Source organism: Cupressus sempervirens, chromosome 2, assembly GCF_028749045.1.
Source record: "Cupressus sempervirens isolate cs-2001-9-10 chromosome 2, ASM2874904v1, whole genome shotgun sequence".
Taxonomy (NCBI): Eukaryota; Viridiplantae; Streptophyta; class Pinopsida; order Cupressales; family Cupressaceae; genus Cupressus; species Cupressus sempervirens.
In genome coordinates, this window is record NC_143119.1 from 510471685 (window position 1) to 510488817 (window position 17133).

The following is a 17133-nucleotide window of genomic DNA, read 5'->3' on the forward strand; positions in this document are numbered from 1 at the left end:
CAATCGGGTTAAGGAAGTGGGTAGTGGTGTTTTTGTTGTAATTGGAGCCCAACTTCAAGTAAAAGGAACGGGGTCAAAGAACGTGTTGCATCTAAATTTGTAGTTCACAAGGCTGCCCAGCTGTATGATAGAGAAATCTTTTCGGGATCATGCACCTGCAGTTTCTCAAGGTCGAGATTCCTCACAACACTCGGCACATTTTCCCAACGGCCCACCAGTTTCGGTACAATTCCTGAAACTACTCAAATTTGTGGACACATCGAAAATCTGCAAGGGACCTAATGACATCCCTAGACATTGGTTATTGACTGTAGCTAGATTAGATCGACAATGGATAAAAAACATTACAAGGCAAATTTTCACTCCTCAACTATAGATCACGAGTTTTTGAACTAGGGTAAACTCTTGATTTTACATTAAAATTTTGAGGACATGTGATGGAAAGGGGTAGCCAGCAAGATTGTTTCCACATTGTCTTCTATATTGGCATTGTTCACCATTGTTAAAAAGTGAGATCGAGGAGCATGATTTGTAAACTCCAATTTGTCATAAAAGGACAGAGTAAAAAATGACTCAGAATAGAGAGAATGACAGGGGTGGAACACAAGCTTATGTACATCTAAAATGTTTGAAGAGGTGGCAGAATGCTGTTTTGACGTTGACAAGAACCGAAGCCAGTCGTACCGCTGCTATAATCTCTAGAAAATCCATATGATTCGTGTCTACTGAGAATGACGTTGTAGTTTCTGACTGCTTAAGAAAACAGATGGCAATACCAATAGCAACAACATATCCATATCCAATTTGTGAGCATGGAGATGTCGTAGCTGCAGATGGTCATATGTTGAAGGAGATTCTAGAAATATTTCACACTAATATGGGTATAAAATTCGAGTATCCAAAAATTGAAAATGATGAATTGAATTTGAAACTTCTATACACAAAAGTGACATCTAAAGGAGGCCTCATAAAGGTACTCAAGATAAAGAAATGGAAAATAGTTTCATTGGCCTCGAATTCAAGTCAACACCAGAAAATTTGTCACATCTACTGCAGACACATTATACTTCGTTACTTTGGCATTCGGAACAAGTTTACTTCTTTAGGAAGCGGGGTCCTCTGATTCCTTCACCAACTACTAGAATAGTTTCGAGTTTACTTGCTAATGCACCTGCGGATAAAGGAAAGAGGAGAGCTACTCAGTCTGGTATTCCATATACCATTAAAAGAACTAGAAAAGCTATTGACTCTGGTATTCCAAATCCGGATAAGGGAAACAAAAAAGCTGTCGACTCTGCAATAAATCCCACATCATTTGGGAGTATTCCAATGACTGGAGTCATTATTTATGCCAAAATCGAGGCACTTTTTAGCTTAACCAGCATGTGCAAGAGTTCCTAATTGTCACTGCAAGAGGAGTTTTGAGAGTTCAATGCGCTTCTCCATCTGCAAAAGTTCCAGAACCTGCCACAATCCAAACTATGGAGGAGTTTTATAAAGAAATATATAGAATCGATGGAGTGACAGATATAAATTTTCCGGAGTATTATGCATCCAAAAGTCATTCAACACATTTTAGATGGGACACTTCATCCAGATTTGTTATCTATGGATACCATTCTTTGGTGTTGTGTGTTCTTCATAATTAAAATGATGTAAATGCTCAACATCTGAGCTTACCCCATCATCTGCTCAAGGCTTAACTATTTTTGCAAGTGGTATTGTATCATGGTGATGATGTTTAGTCTCTACTTAAGTATAATGAGCAGCGGCAAGTTCAGATTCGATACTGTGTCCTTGAAATTTATAACAAAGGCTATCAATATAAGCATCATGTTCCCCAGCTAGAGATGTCATTGATAAGACCATTTATTGTTTACACTGTAATGAGAAATATCACATTTGATGAAGCTAGGTATAATAGCTTTATTGATCTTCAAGACGGGCTCCACCCGAATCTTCGCAAGAGGAGAAACTTGGATGCAGTCAGAACACACGACTTTGACATGTTACAAATGAGGCATTGCCACATCGCATATTAAAATTTTCTTTCCATTGAAACAGTCCTGTCCAACAGCAACAAGCACTTAATGTATGATGCGGGAGTCTATGATGATAACGACAATGAATTGGAAATGAGCTTTTTTGTAGGAGAAATGGCTACAATGATGTTAAAATTAGCAAAGGAGATTGATGCAGCAGATGGCCTGGCTGAATTGAAAGTGATGTTCTTGGACATTATTAGTGACGATTTACCCAAACTAGACATGGGTAAGAAGAGATCAAATAATTGTTCTGGAGAAAAAGCTAAAACTCATTGGAATAGTATGTCATTTTCTTCGCATGAATTCAATAATCACAGCCATTTGAGGGGCAGAACTTCGCAGGTAAGTTCAACCAAATGTAGGATAATCTGCCAGGTATTATTTTCAACAGGCCACTCCAAATATGACACCATGTATAATCCTTTGAAGATATAAAGCGGTGGCAATTAACATTTGAGAAGATAAAAGTCCAAACAAACCATCAGATGAGAAAAACATAGAGCATCGAATTGGCTCCCAATCATATGGTTCGGCTATCATTGCCTATCGACTTAAAAGATTAGAGCCATTATGACATATCACTGATTTCTTATCACATGTGTCCGATCAATACGTGATTGTGTGTTAAATTTAGAGCTTCCTTCTCACATTAATAACATCATCCACAAACATTGGATAGAGGAATATGAATCAGCAAAGGAAGTAAAATATTTGATAATATGATTAATGGGATTGATTCTCAAAAGTCAGGATGAAACTAAAAGGTCACGAAGGGAAGGGTTGTGAAGGAGATTATTTAAAGGAGATTATTGCTAGTAATAAGAGGAGGTTGGGGGCCTTTTCTACCTATAGTCGGAGAGCTGGAGTAGAGGAAAAAATTGTTGATGTATCAGACTTAATATTGCACAGCCAATCAAGAGGATTTTATGTCAATGGCTTTCTGTTCCATTTAATTAGTCATTGCTTCTATGTGTCTTTCTTTTTCCGAATCATAGAAGGAGAGAAAAGATGTTTTATTCTTTTGTCATGAGGATATGAATTAACCACAGTAAGAAGTGCTTTGGGGTATTCAGAGAAAGATTCATTAGAAGTCTTTAATCATCTCATTTATTTTTCTGTTAGCGTTTGCTGTAGGTTAATTAAATGCTGAGTATATGGATTCATAAGAATTGTGAGTTCTATTGCTTGGTTTATAGATTAGAAAGTTTTTTTTTTCTTGCCTGGATTAAGTCCTGTTTAGGCTTAATTCGGTTCGCCTCTTTTGCTCTCGGGTTAAGAGCATACCCCGTGTTAGTTTAGGAGAGAAACATAATTCCTTGACCATTATTCACATAGGGAGCTGTACCTTAATTCAGAGGGAAACTAGTTATTCTCAGAAACAGTTTCCCAACTGTTGTGTAAAGTTGTTCTTCATTACAAATCGGGCAAATTAAAAGGAGAATCAAAAGAAGAACAATCTGTTTACCAACAAGTAGTACAGTTCAAATTACATGCCAAGTGTTTGATGAAATTCAATTGTACAAAGAATCAGTGTTTTAGTGATCCTATTAGTAAGGGTCATTACATTGCTCTCAGTCTAGAAATCATGCTGATGATGCTCTTCATTGGGTATGCTTCATCCAACTAGGTTTACTCAACAACCGAATCAATGAAGCCTAAACATTTATTAAGGTCAACCCCTGACGAGGAACAAATAATTATTAATCTCCAATTTGAAAGTCTTTCACCCATTCCAAATTATATTTCATTGACCCTAAAAAAACTTGATAATTAGTTTCTCATTTGCAGCAACCTAAATCTCATACCATGTTGAGTTTTAAAGGATAACTGCAAATGTATTTGCGTTGATTGTTGAGTATGTACTTTCCAAATACAGCAATCTCTTATATTTATATAGAGAATGAGACAAGACAAGACATGTCCCTTCATGGGACATGTCAATTCATTAACATAATGACTATCATTATAATTATATGTATGTATGTGTGTGTGTATATATATATATCTTCGCTAGTTTTTATCTGACGGAAGCTACAAAACATCAACAATAAAGAAGAAAGACAAAAGAAGATTTTTCACAATGTGAAAACATTGAATTATGAAGTATAATGAATTAACTTATTGATCATGCGAGGACCATGATTTCTTATTGCACTTCTTATCCATATTTGGATCGACCAAATTTGAACAGCAGCCACTTTACATACGTTCAACATTACAAATCAAAACATAGTACCCATATTAGAGTCCTCATTTGGATACATAGTGAGTAGACATATGATCGATATATTGGTTACCAAGATAATTGACACTGTATCTACCAAGCTTCCAAATTCGTCTTGAGTGTAAGTTTAATAGAAAGAAGTCTTCTGTAATCGAATTTCTAAAAATCAGTCTTAAATTGTAAAGGATCTCGGAGGGGACATTAAAACTTGGCTCTTTCCAAGGTTAATAACAAGTGTATGAGTGCATAAGAAAGAGAAAATATGTTTTCCATAAACTGTAAATTGGCAGGAGCAAGTGCAAGCATTATTTTATTAGACGAACGCATTTTATTTCTTTTTCCAAAATGAAAACAGGCTAGTAAAAAGAATTATGTCAAATAATAGCGAATTAAAATAGAATGCTATTATATGTTTAAGAATGATATTTATCAAACACATTGCAGTGTCTGATTTTCTTGTTAGTAGCTAGTTGAACCTTTCCTTACCCTTTCCCATCTGATTTCCATTTGAATAAGAAAAGAGTGAAAATAATTGTGTTATTTACATAACCAGACATGCATCTGCTGTAGTACTATGAGGTATGCCAGAATTTTTACAAAAGGTTTAGGGTGTAGTTTGTACCTGAGAGGAGTAGGAATCATCCCGTGTACTCCAATGTCTGGGATCAGAAGGTAGAAGATGATCAGGGAAACTGCTTCCCCAACCAAGCAGGGGATTATATCTCTCATTTTCATAAACCTCATCCCAAGTGAATTTATCTGTAGTTTGTTGCTTATTGTCATAATCATGACCAGTAACATACCCAAGCTCGCAGTTTGAAGATTCTGGGCTAATACACAAGTCAAATGCAAAATCTGTGTTGTTTAATACTGAGACAAGAGACCTGATAGTTACATATTTGTTACTTCCCTTGAGAGATATTTCACTGGCTACCATGACATTGCCCATCCTCCAGCAAGTTGTTGAGGTAGCATAGTTTAAACTTACAGTGGTCCATGGACCACCTTTGGTTGGACCAATTTGAACAATTCCAGGTTTTATACCAGAGACAAGACCCTTTGCATACATTTCATCAGTTAACCTAGAAGAAATGAACATAGCACATCTTATTTTCCCTTGTAAGTCTCTGTTTCTGCTCTGCAATTTAGAAGGATAGAGGAGATTTAGTGATAGTCAAATTAAAAACAACAGTCCTAAGATCAAGATGAAATCAAATTCAAATGACAATCAATTCTGAACATTCTTGTTAGGGTAAAAGAGATACATCATTTCTCGATTCTGCCAAGCAAAGTTGCTTCCAAGAGAAAATGGGATCCTCTTTTCCATCCAGAAAACTTCTCTTGTTGTACCTCAAAGATATTGCTTCAGTTAGTGAGGTTGAGTAGGAACCAACGTGTCTGCCTGAGAATCACAATAAGTGATACATCTTTAGACCAGCTCCCAAAACTTTAACTAGCATTATTAAAAACCATTGAAATTAGTTCAACCAAGTCAAAAGAAGTCTGAAGACAAAATCATAAAACATACCTTTGGGCAGATCTGTAATAATGATTTCGATCATATGCGTCTCCTAATTAATTAAGACAAAGTCAAGAAAACCTTTAAGAGCGGATGTAGGAGGAAAAAGAATATTCATATACTGGATAACAATGAAAAAACATTCAAACACAAGCCCAGGGCTACAGCTTAGTGTAGCACTGGAAACATCAACTGCATAGAGTTATCAATTCATATTTATAAATTATTAATAATTTTATTATAGAATATCATAAAACAATTCAGAAACATTTAGTAGATTGGAAACTGAAAATATTTCTTACAAAATATCATATGTGAACCCCACTTTAATTGACATGATTATTTTGACAAATTGCCACAAATGCAATCCCTAGCAAATATGTATTTGTATATTTTCATAAACACCCTAAGGTAGTCAAACTTATACTTATCATTATCACAGTTAATTGTCCATCATCTCTCTAGGTGTATTTGTAAAAGTTTCTCCTACTCAAAATCCTTCAGGGTGGAGAAAAACAATCATAAAGAAATCTTCTTCACCAGCACATATGCATCTAGCTCATTATTGCAAAGTTGAGCAAGGAAATGTCCCCAGCAATTAGAGATCTATCTCAAACTCTGTCAAGTGCAAAAGAAAAACAAAGGATGTTCCTAAGATGCCCTCATTTGATGGGGATGTACCTGAGGATACCCCATTTATTTCTTAAGCTTCTAGGCACACTCCGTCATTTTTGAGATATCTAGGGCACTGGTACATTCATCAACTATCTTGGGATAGCAAGACATCCAGATATTAGTCTATTGGAAAAAAAAACTCTAAAAGTGAAAATAACAAAACTTATAGAGTACTTTATAGCTTGAGCTTCACAGTATTATCACCGATAGATTGTTGTTTTTTTATTCTTCTATAGGTGTTACCCCCATAGGTAATTTCTTTAATTGGTAGATTGTGATACATCATTTCTGTATCTGTATCTGTACCCATGCAACTTTGTCAAAAATAGATTAGGAGGCCTAACATATCTTCCTTGGCTCCATCCAAAGAATTGGCATCTTTCATTGTACCCATATATTTCCATGTACATAGGTAAGTATGTGGTACAAGTTTGGGGAAAAGATTGTGCTACTGCTAATTGAAGAATAGCACACGTAGGATTAAGTAAGACTCAGCTCAGTCTGCAAACAATCCAATATGAGCAATTGATTTTATGGTGTGCTAGCAACGACTGGACCTCCCAAAACTGGCAATTCTGACAGCTCAGTTTCACCAAAATCTTTTGTATAGCACATGATTTATTTTGATTTGCAATTCATAAGAAGCTTTTTAGTATTGCTTAATTGTCTCATCTAATGGTTGTGCCTACTTCATACATGTCTGAGGCACAGCTGTTTCTTTTTCAGGAAATGCCTGAAAGTAGATACAACATTAGTTCTTAATTTAGGCTGTTTACATTTTCTGTATACAAATAGTGACAGGACATTAAAACATTGGTTTTAAGTATTTTCATTCGATTATGCTTACAGGGAAAACACCCATCTTTCAGATCTGAAGGGCCCAATGTATTAAGTCTTCCACTAGAGAATGTCACGCACAGCACTACAGACCTAGGTCATAGATGAATAGATTGTTCTTTTATTGCAAAGAACACATTTCCAGAGTAAAATGAATGATATAAAGGTTTCACAAACATTAAAAAAATTACAAATAAACGGCAGCAATTACATTATAATAACCGTTTTGCAGATTCAGGAAACTAAAGAGCACTGCCATTTAGAGCATAAAAAAACCAGTGAAACATGGAATCCCTACATGCACATCTTTAAGCTACAAAAAAATGGCAACTAAATGAAATATATTTATGTATAATATTTGTATTTAAATAAGATTTAAAAAGCTTGTTTAAAATCATTTAAAAAAAAAAAGAAGTTCTAAGACCCCATTGCCTATTTGAATTGCTGAAAAGCTAATGAATCTAAAATTATGGAAATTTTAAACTATTAGCATTAAACACTTTCGATCAAAATTTTAGAAACCTTGCTACTAAAATTTCTAACAGATCATACGATTTTGTACGCACCACTGTGTCCACCTTAAAGTAAAACACTTCATTCCACTGCACTTTAATGATTTGAGAGGATGAATTTTGGTGAGGAATTGCACAAGTAGTACGTGCACTCTGCTCATGTGGTTGGGTTTCATCAGATGTTGGGTGCTGAGGGATAATACGAACTGCTACCATATATTGAAGACCATCTATCTGTTCATATACAGGTAGCTACATTTCCAATGAAAACATAAGTTCAGAAATATACCATATATGAAAACATGAAATTATTTTCCTTGGTAAGTCCACTCACCTCTGCATCTCCAATTATTACAGCTATAAGCTTTGATGGTGTCCTCTTCAGGTTTTCCTTAGAATGTGAATCCAAAATGCTTTTTGATGCAGGCAACTTAATGGTAATCATATTTCCAGATGGCAAAATCATAATTTCTGGTTGCCCATCAAATTCAACTGTTCGAAGAAATATATCCTGACCAAGCTTATTTTGTGGTATCATGTAGTATGCATTCCTCTGATTTATCTCCAAAAGATATCTCCTAGAAGTTGACAATCTTTGTTCCTGTTCACTCAATAAATTCTTGTCAAACAAAAACCTTACAGAATAATGGATAGCCTGAGACAGAAGTGAACCAAAAACTGAGGAAATTTTCAACAAATACAAGCACAAAAACTGATACATAAAGCAACTTTCAATAAAGAGAAACGTACTGGACATGCCAAAAAATGATTAGTGCTACTCTTCCAGTCAATGCCAATATTGCTTATTATTGCTGTCTGGTTGAGAAAATAATGCTAAAAATGATACCGATTATTGTATTTCAAGTTTTTATAAATTTCTTCGAGATAAACAAAAATCTATAGAGGATAATGACAGTAGAAGACAAACATGAAAAATAAACATAAAACTGAGGACATTGCTAATCGACCAACCAAATGCCAGCACAAAATCTGATAAATAAAGCAACTCTGGAGAATGAAAACAAAAAAGTAGGTCATTGTTACAGGAATTTTATTTATGCTACTTCTGAATTTGGTACCAGCACTTGCTTATTAATGCTTTATAGATAGCCAAAAAATGGAGGAAATGATACTGATAATCAAATTTACTTTTTTCCCTTTAAACAAAGGATTCCTTCATTGCTTTCATTTCCCTTGGACTGGGCCACCCATTTTTTACCCCCCTTTAATACACTCAATTCTGTCTGCTATACATGATTCTATCATGCAAAATGAGTTTCCAAAGAAACTTGTAGACAAACTGTGATTATTAATTGTAAGAGGCTCACGGTATCAGAAATAATTGCAAATAATTTTGGAGCAGCTGATAGTATAACTACAAGTTCTGTTCCATTCTACAAACTCATTACCTCACCCTATACAAGGTCGAATGGCCTAGAATCAATATGCGAATGGATTCATATATACTAAGAGGGAAAAAAGAAGCAAATTTGATCATTCAAATTCAAAATCTGACTTTAAAATCACTTTAGCTATACTTTAAAGATAATGGCGTACAAAAAATGCCATGTTGTATCAGATATACCTTAGATTTTGACAATCTTTTCATTTCATTAAGTTTATTCCAGCTGGCATATGCTTCAAGAATCATATTCACGTTAGCAACTGAAACATTCATATTCAGATCCTTCGTAAAAGACATGCGTACTTGAGATGGTGCAGCAGAATTCTTATCATGTTGATATCTGCAAAGGCCAAAGCAATTAAATGAGTGACAGGAAAGTCCAAATTTAGTTTAGTAACAGATAATATTAAAGCAGTGTGGAGTTCAACGAATGGAAATATAAATCCCCTGTTAGCCTGAAAGTTATATTCCTATAATCTACTTGCATAAAATGTTAAAGCCCGAACTCTAACAGTAAAATTTTAAATTAATCGAGACTAATCATCCATCATGCATAAGAACAAATACATAGATAAGGCATCATGGCTGTACAAAGTATTGGTGATATGATTACTTGAAGGATAAGCCAAAAATAGTAGTGTTATCTCGATACTAGAGGTGCTGTGTCATTTCTATATTATCTTTAAAAGGCAAAGGCATTTCAGTTGGTGATTTTCTCTGATTGGAGAGCCCTTCATAAAAGGGATGAGGACGTAGAAGGTAGTGCTGCTGCTCTTGTAAATAAAAGATGTAGTTAGCGAATAACCTGTGTAATGGCAATTACTTCTGAGTTGTTGCAGATGGTTACTGGTTGGTACTCTTAACTGAAATGTCTGATGAACTTCCTCTAGAAACTTGCTGATCCATGAAATGATCTAACGTCCCCAACATTCCTAGGTGTAGGCCAGTCAAGAATTGCTTTTACCTTCTCGGGATCCATCTTCAAACCATCAACAAAACAAACAAAACTAAGGTACACAATCTCCTCTTTCATGAATGAACATTTCTTCAAATTAATCAACAATTTTTCTTCTTTCAGTTTCTCCAACACTTAACTAATAAGTAAGAATTGTTCTTCTATAGTCTTACTAAATATCAGAATATAATCAAGGTATACGATCACAAGCTTACCCAGAAATTTCTTTAAAACCCTATTCATCAACCTCATAAAAGTACTCGGTGCATAAGTTAAACCGAAAGGCATAACCAACCATTCATATAAACCATCTTTTGTTTTGAAAGCAGTCTTCCCCTCATCACCTTATATGATTCTAATTGTTTACTGTATGGGGTAAATAGATTAATGCATACAGACAATTAAGCAAGAACATATAACAGCAATACTCCTTTTATTATTCGCATATATGCTGAAGAGATTACATAATGCTTACGATGATGATTACAATGATCTCGGATGGTGTACATATACTTCCCAAAGAACCTTCCGGAAGGAAGCCATCGGCTACATAATAAGTACCGAAGACATCAACCCGTCGACTACTCAATATTTACCGACAACATCATCCCCCACAAAAGAAAAAGTCGTCTCCGGATGACAATTACAAAAATATCCAAGACAGATTAACAAAATAGACTACATGAATTGACTAACTACAACAAGATAGATCTGCTTCTGTCACACCACTTTCACATTCGTCGCGTGCCTGCACCAAACTGGTCTCCAAAGCACGTTGCATCTGCAGCCTCTACTAATACAATACTGTCTCCTTAATCAAGTTGACCTTGATAGCCACCCATGCTGCTTTCTTTGCTTCCAACTCCTGGGTACATTGAGCCAAGTGTCGCTGTACTGCCTTCAACCAGATGATCTGCTCCTCCTAAGCTCTCTATGCATCCACCAAGACAGCTTCACGTCCAACACCTACTCCAAGTACCTCAAAGCGTATCACCCCTCTCGAAAGGCTTCCTTCATTGATCTTTCCACCTCTGGTACACAAACACTCTATGCTTGCAACAGGTCCAGGTCTCATCAACTAGTCAGACTTCCCACGAGTGATAACTGCACCGACTGGGGGTCTTGGAATACACCATTTTTGTGATTTTCTTCTGATCCCACACTCTTTCTGGCAACTGCTTATGTTTTACTACTTGTTATGTCTTTCCCTTCCCTTCAGTATCATATGTTACTCATTCATAACTGTTTCGATTTGTCGTCTTTATTTTTTTTTGGCTCCTTTCTCTTCTGACTGCTTGGAAGATGTCTGCAAAACCCAAACCAAAATAGCTCTCCCAAGACGATGACCTCTAACTGAGCAAGCCCATACAGTGACAATGAGGATGCGGTGTGGCAAAATACTTACCAACTTCCCTTATCTTCTACACCGTACTTCTCTTGCATACGGCTTCTTTAGTTTTGCCCTCCATACGGACCCTACTTCAACTCCCTATCGCTGTACGGCTTTCATACCTTACACAATTTGTTGCACCATACAGTCTTTATAATAGCTTGGGAGAAGGCGAAACTAATTAATCTCTTTGATGCAAAAAGAAGTATGGAACCATTATTATGCAAGGGGGCCGTACGGTGTTTTAAACACATTTGCCTGAAGAATTACAGTACGGAGGGGCAACAAAAAGTCCGTACGATAGGGATCCTTGTCGACTTGCCTCTTGCTTATGTTTGCTGCACCCTGTGTATAAGAAATCTGCCGTTCATATTGTGGGAGCATATTTTTTGTATGACGTCCTCTATTAAACACTCCTCTCCCCTTTTTTCCTGTACGGTGAAGGCACTATAAAACACCATACAATGGTTATCAGGTGGTTGTTGTACGGTGACTAATAACCCCTTTTTTTTTCAATTTTTTCTTTTTCTTTTTTTTTTCTTTTTTTTTTTTTAATTCAAAATTTTACTGTTCCTTGATATTCGTCAACAACGGAACAGTTCGTGCATGATATATTTTCAACTTGGAACCGTTCACCGTTTCTGAAATTTCCAGTCTGTCCAATGTACATAGCTTTATTGCTCTATTATCCCCTACTTCTTGGATTTGGTATGGCTCGACCCATTTGACTTTAAACTTGCCTAGTCTAATTTCGTTTCGTTTGTCATATTTCAACACTAGCTGTCTCGATTGGAATTTGTTCAGTTTCAAGTGTTTATCATGCCATGCTTTGCACCTGTTCTGCATCACCTCCATAGCCCATTGTCCCAATAGCCGCTTCTCCTCGAGTTTTTTCAGACTATGCAACCTTTCCCTCAAGCTTTCCATATCGCCCAGTTTGTTCTCGAAACTCAGTACCATGAATTCCGTCAGCTACCACTCCTTGTTGTCAATAACTGCATTCTTGATTTTAGAGCCTTCACTCCGTACTACTAAAGTTTTTATTAAACCCTTCCTCTTTGTTTTCTGTGTAGGCCATATGATGTGTTTTCCTTGCTGCCAGCACCTTTCTACTATATCCGTGGTTCGACGTAACATTTTCTTTCTACGTTGTTTGTTTATTGTGTACCGTACAATGGAATCTTCCCTTTTTCTGGGTTCATACTCTATGTTCTTCCCTTCAGCTTTTGTCGTAACTGCCTTTCCTTCTTCCGCTTCTCTATATTCCTTCAAACATTCATTTCCCTCTTCTTTCTCACCTTCATCAACCCTTAACATATTACAGCTCGAAAAGACCTCGTAATCCCCCATCTGCCAGTGGAAAAAGCCGTTCACCGAATCCGAATCATCGTTCATCGATCCACCTTCCAACTGTAGGACTTTTTCATCATTGGGTTCCAATCGCTGCTTTCTTTTATCCTCTTCTTTGGAATCAGATGATACGTCTTCTTCGCCCACGATTTGTGTGTGTAAATCAATAATGAATCGTCGTCCCCTGCTTTCCATTGATAGTGTATTCTTCTTCCAGTCATGCTTAACCCTTGCTTGTACAAGCCATCCTCGGCCCAAAATGGTGTCATATCCTCTCCTCTTCAGTGGGATGACGACAAAGTCGGGCAGGAATTTTTACTATGTTCCGATAGTCATTGGTTGTGCCATCAGGACTCCCAATGGTTTGATCCTGTGTTGGTCTATCATGAGCAATTGGAAGGTTGGTGGCCACAACATAGGTTGTCCTAACTTTTTCCAAGTATCTTCTGGTAGGACGTTTACCCTTGATCCTCCGTCCACAATTGTGTCTAAAAGGACCGTTCCTAATATGCCCATCTCTACGACCGTCGGATGCCGTCTGGATGTGAGGGCTAGCAGTATTGGGTCTGTTGTACTTGCTCCACTTTCCTTCTCCCTTCCAAGTTCTCCTGGTAATTTAGCAGTCGGGGCTATGTTCATGAGTGTTGTCCGTAGTTGAGGCATTGTGAGGATCAGACCATTTAACTTGACTGGTACTTCAATTTGTAATATCTGTCGTATGATGTTCTGTTCTGTGCAGTTCCTTGTTGAGGTATCGATAGTGTCCTTCAATTGTGATTTCTTTGCCTGCATTGCTTTCTCAATTTCCGCCCGTGCTTCTTCCAATCTCTTCTTTTCTTCCGTCGGGTTGGGGTACAGTGTTGCTTGTTTCCATGTGATTGCCAGAAACTCCTCTTCATCGGTCTCGATGGTGATCAAATTGACTCTTGATTTTGAGCATTTGGCATCTTCATGATCTCCAGGACCGCACCATCGGCATAACAACTTTGGTGCATTTGTCGATGTAGAGTTTTGAGCAAACTGGCCCCACAAATTGCATGCTCGGCATTGAACAATTGGGCGGCCGTTTGCTTCGTATTGAATTCGACTGCGGCCTCCATTATTGTTGTTGGTATTGGTGTTTTGCCCTCTTCTATTATTTCTGTACCCACCCGAAGTGGCACCATCACTGTTGGTTTTTCCTCTCCCTCCTGATGTAGAAGCCTCTTGTGTCAGAAGCACTTGTTGATGTCCTCTTGTTTTCATATTGAAGGGGCATCCTTTTGTGGAATATCCCATAATTTGATAGATATTGCAGAACTGGTTTTTCGGACAGGATCCCTTCGTGTGACCTTCTATCTTACATTTTGTGCACCATAGCTCGTTTCCCTTCGTCTCTTTCTGCATATTCTTAAATTCCTTCATCATTTTGATCATGTCCTTTTGGAGAGCTCGAACCTTCTTGCTGCCTTTTTCATCACCACTACTATCTTCTTCTGAAGACACGTCATCTGAGTCGGATGAGCTACTTTTCTTCTTCTTTTTCGTCTTTTGTTCGCTCTCTAAGTCCATCACCTGATTGTATGCTTCAATGTATGATGATGGCGGCACAATCTTCATTTTCTTCCTCAACTCTGGGCGTAGTCCTTCAATGAACCATCTCTTTTTCAACCCATCTACCAGCTTACTTTCCATTTTATTTATTAATTCTTTTAGTTTTCTGGCATATACATGGACTGTTTCATTTTTCCCTTGCTTTGCGGTGTAGATTTCTGCTACGATCTCATTGTCGTCTCGCAACAATTGCAATTCGGTGATAAACTCCTTTTTAACTCTCGTCCATGTAGTTAATTTTTGGGGATCGATGTCGGCAAACCAGTCAATTGCTATACCCTTTAGGGTTACTGGAAATTGGCGGAGCCATTTGTCTGTGTCTATTACACCGTTGGCCATCCAAATTGTTTTGCATGTCTTACAGTGTCTGATTGGATCAGTTGTTCCATCACCATCACACTTTGCAACTTCTCCTTTGGTCCTACCATTATTACTTGAATTTTTGTACGGGCGTTGTTCAGTACACCCACGCTGTTCTGAACACCCGTGCTACTCTGCACACCCACTCTGTTCTGCACACGCACGCTATTCTGAACACTCATGCTGTTTCGGACAGTCATCTTATTTCCAACAGCCACGTTACTTGGTGAAAAAGGGTTTTCCTCAAGTCCTTCTGGAAGTGTATCGCAGACAAAGAGTTCACTCCAAGCTCATGCTCCCTCGACACTCCGAGCTGTGTGAGTTAATTCCATTCCATCTAGATTCTCTTCACTCGGCGTATATAGGTTTAGAAATTCCTACCTTGCTTCTTCCAACAATTCCTCGGTGCTTCAGTGTCCGTCAGCAATCTTCTGAAACCTCTGTCTGCACTCGGCTTGTTGTGCCAAAATTAAATTCCCTTGTGCTATGCATATTTCATCTTTTCCTTTAGCTTATTCTTATTTTTGTTCAGCTGATTCAGCATTAGTCTTCATTCCCTTGTCGTCGTTCTAGGTCCATGGGGCAACGACACCAAATGTTTACCGTATGGGGTAAATAGATTAATGCATATAGACAATTAAACAAGAACATGTAATAGTAGTACTCCTTTTATTATTTGCATATATGCCGAAGAGATTACATAATGCTTACGATGATGATTACAATGATCTCGGATGGTCTACATATACTTCCTGAAGAACCTTCCTGAAGGGGTCCGTCAGTTACATAATAATTACCGAAGACATCAACCCGTCGGCTACTCAATATTTACCGACAACACTAATCTAATGATATCCACTCTTCTAATCAATCTTGAAAAAGTATCTTGCACTACTAAAACAATCCACTATATCATCTATCCTTAGGATTGTATACCTATACTTTACTGTGATCTTATTGATTGCTCTAGAATCAGTACAATTTCTCCACCCTCCATTCCTTTTAGGTACCAATACAACATGCACTGCACACAAACTCAAACTTTCTCTGATCAAACCTTTCTGCAACAATTCACGTACTTGCCTATTAAGTTCTTCATTCTCGGTTGGTGTCAATGTATAGGGTACTTTGTTCGACAAATTAGCTCTAGGAATCAGGTCCATACAATGACTTATACTTCTTACTGGTGGTAAACCATCAAGTACATTCTCTGAAACAATCTCCTTGTACTCGGTGAGCAACTGTTCAACTTCTGTTAGAACTTGGTTAATATTGTCACAACTCAGTGTATTAGGAATTACAACAAAGGAAACATTTAGCTTCTTCACATCTTTGATAAACTAATTTCCATTCACTAGGAAAATCCTAACTAATGTACGATGATCTTCATTTGGTTTCTCTATTAAGGATAATAATAATTGTCTCCTTCCATTAGCCCAAATGGTATACTGATTCAATCTTCCATTATGCACTACTTGTCTATCATACTACCAAGGTCTGCCCAGAAGAATATGGAAACAATCCATAGGCATGATATCACACAGGACTTCATCATAATATTTCCAATCTTAAATTCTGCAACGCATTGTTCACATACTAGTAACTTATGCTCATTTCTAATCCAAGCAATATGATATGATTTAGGATGTTTCAGCCTTTAGAACTACAACTTGTTAATCAATTCCTCAAATGCCAAGTTATTTGAACTGCCACAATCAATGATTAACTTGCAACATTTTTCGGCAATCTTGTATCTGGTCTTGAACATACTTCTTCTTAAAACAAGTTCCTTATTTGCCTTCTCATTCCACAAGGTTCTCCTCATCATCAAGATCCTTCCATTTTCAATTTCAATAGGTCAACCCAAAGATTCTTCTTGAGACAAGGCATTTCTACTATTATTACATGTCTTCTTTTCAAAGTGAGTCCATTCGAAGGCTCTATGACCTTCTTCTCCGCACTTAAAACAAGTTCCACGAAATCCTTCTCTACTATGACTACCTTGGTAAGAACTACCTCTTCTTTAGTGTGAACTACTGCCTTTCCACTTGGTCTTGCCTTTATCTTCATCTTTCCACTCATTTTTGCTTTCATCTTGCATTGTACCATTAGATCTCCTATTTTCTCCATAAGATCTGCCCCTACTTCTTTAAAATCTTCCTCCTCTTCCTCTTTGTTTATATTCACGCCACTTTGTCAAAACCTCTTTAGATTTCAAGGCATACCGATATGCTTCTTCCATAGTATCCATCTTGACATAATTAATCT

General features: G+C 37.2%; 1 protein-coding gene across 2 annotated transcripts in view; it reads right to left on the reverse strand.

The window, feature by feature from the left end:
- LOC149573218 (pleckstrin homology (PH) domain-containing protein) overlaps positions 1-17133 on the reverse strand; it is a 380091-nt gene that overhangs the window by 120241 nt on the left and 242717 nt on the right. For both annotated transcript variants that reach the window (XM_089814397.1, XM_089814396.1), the window contains exons 42-47: positions 9398-9557; positions 8147-8413; positions 7867-8064; positions 5798-5840; positions 5535-5671; positions 4892-5407 (exon numbers count right to left, since the gene is read on the reverse strand). In XM_089814397.1, coding sequence (XP_089670523.1) covers positions 4892-5407; positions 5535-5671; positions 5798-5840; positions 7867-8064; positions 8147-8413; positions 9398-9557 — 1321 coding nt within the window. The remainder of the gene's footprint in view (positions 1-4891; positions 5408-5534; positions 5672-5797; positions 5841-7866; positions 8065-8146; positions 8414-9397; positions 9558-17133) is intronic.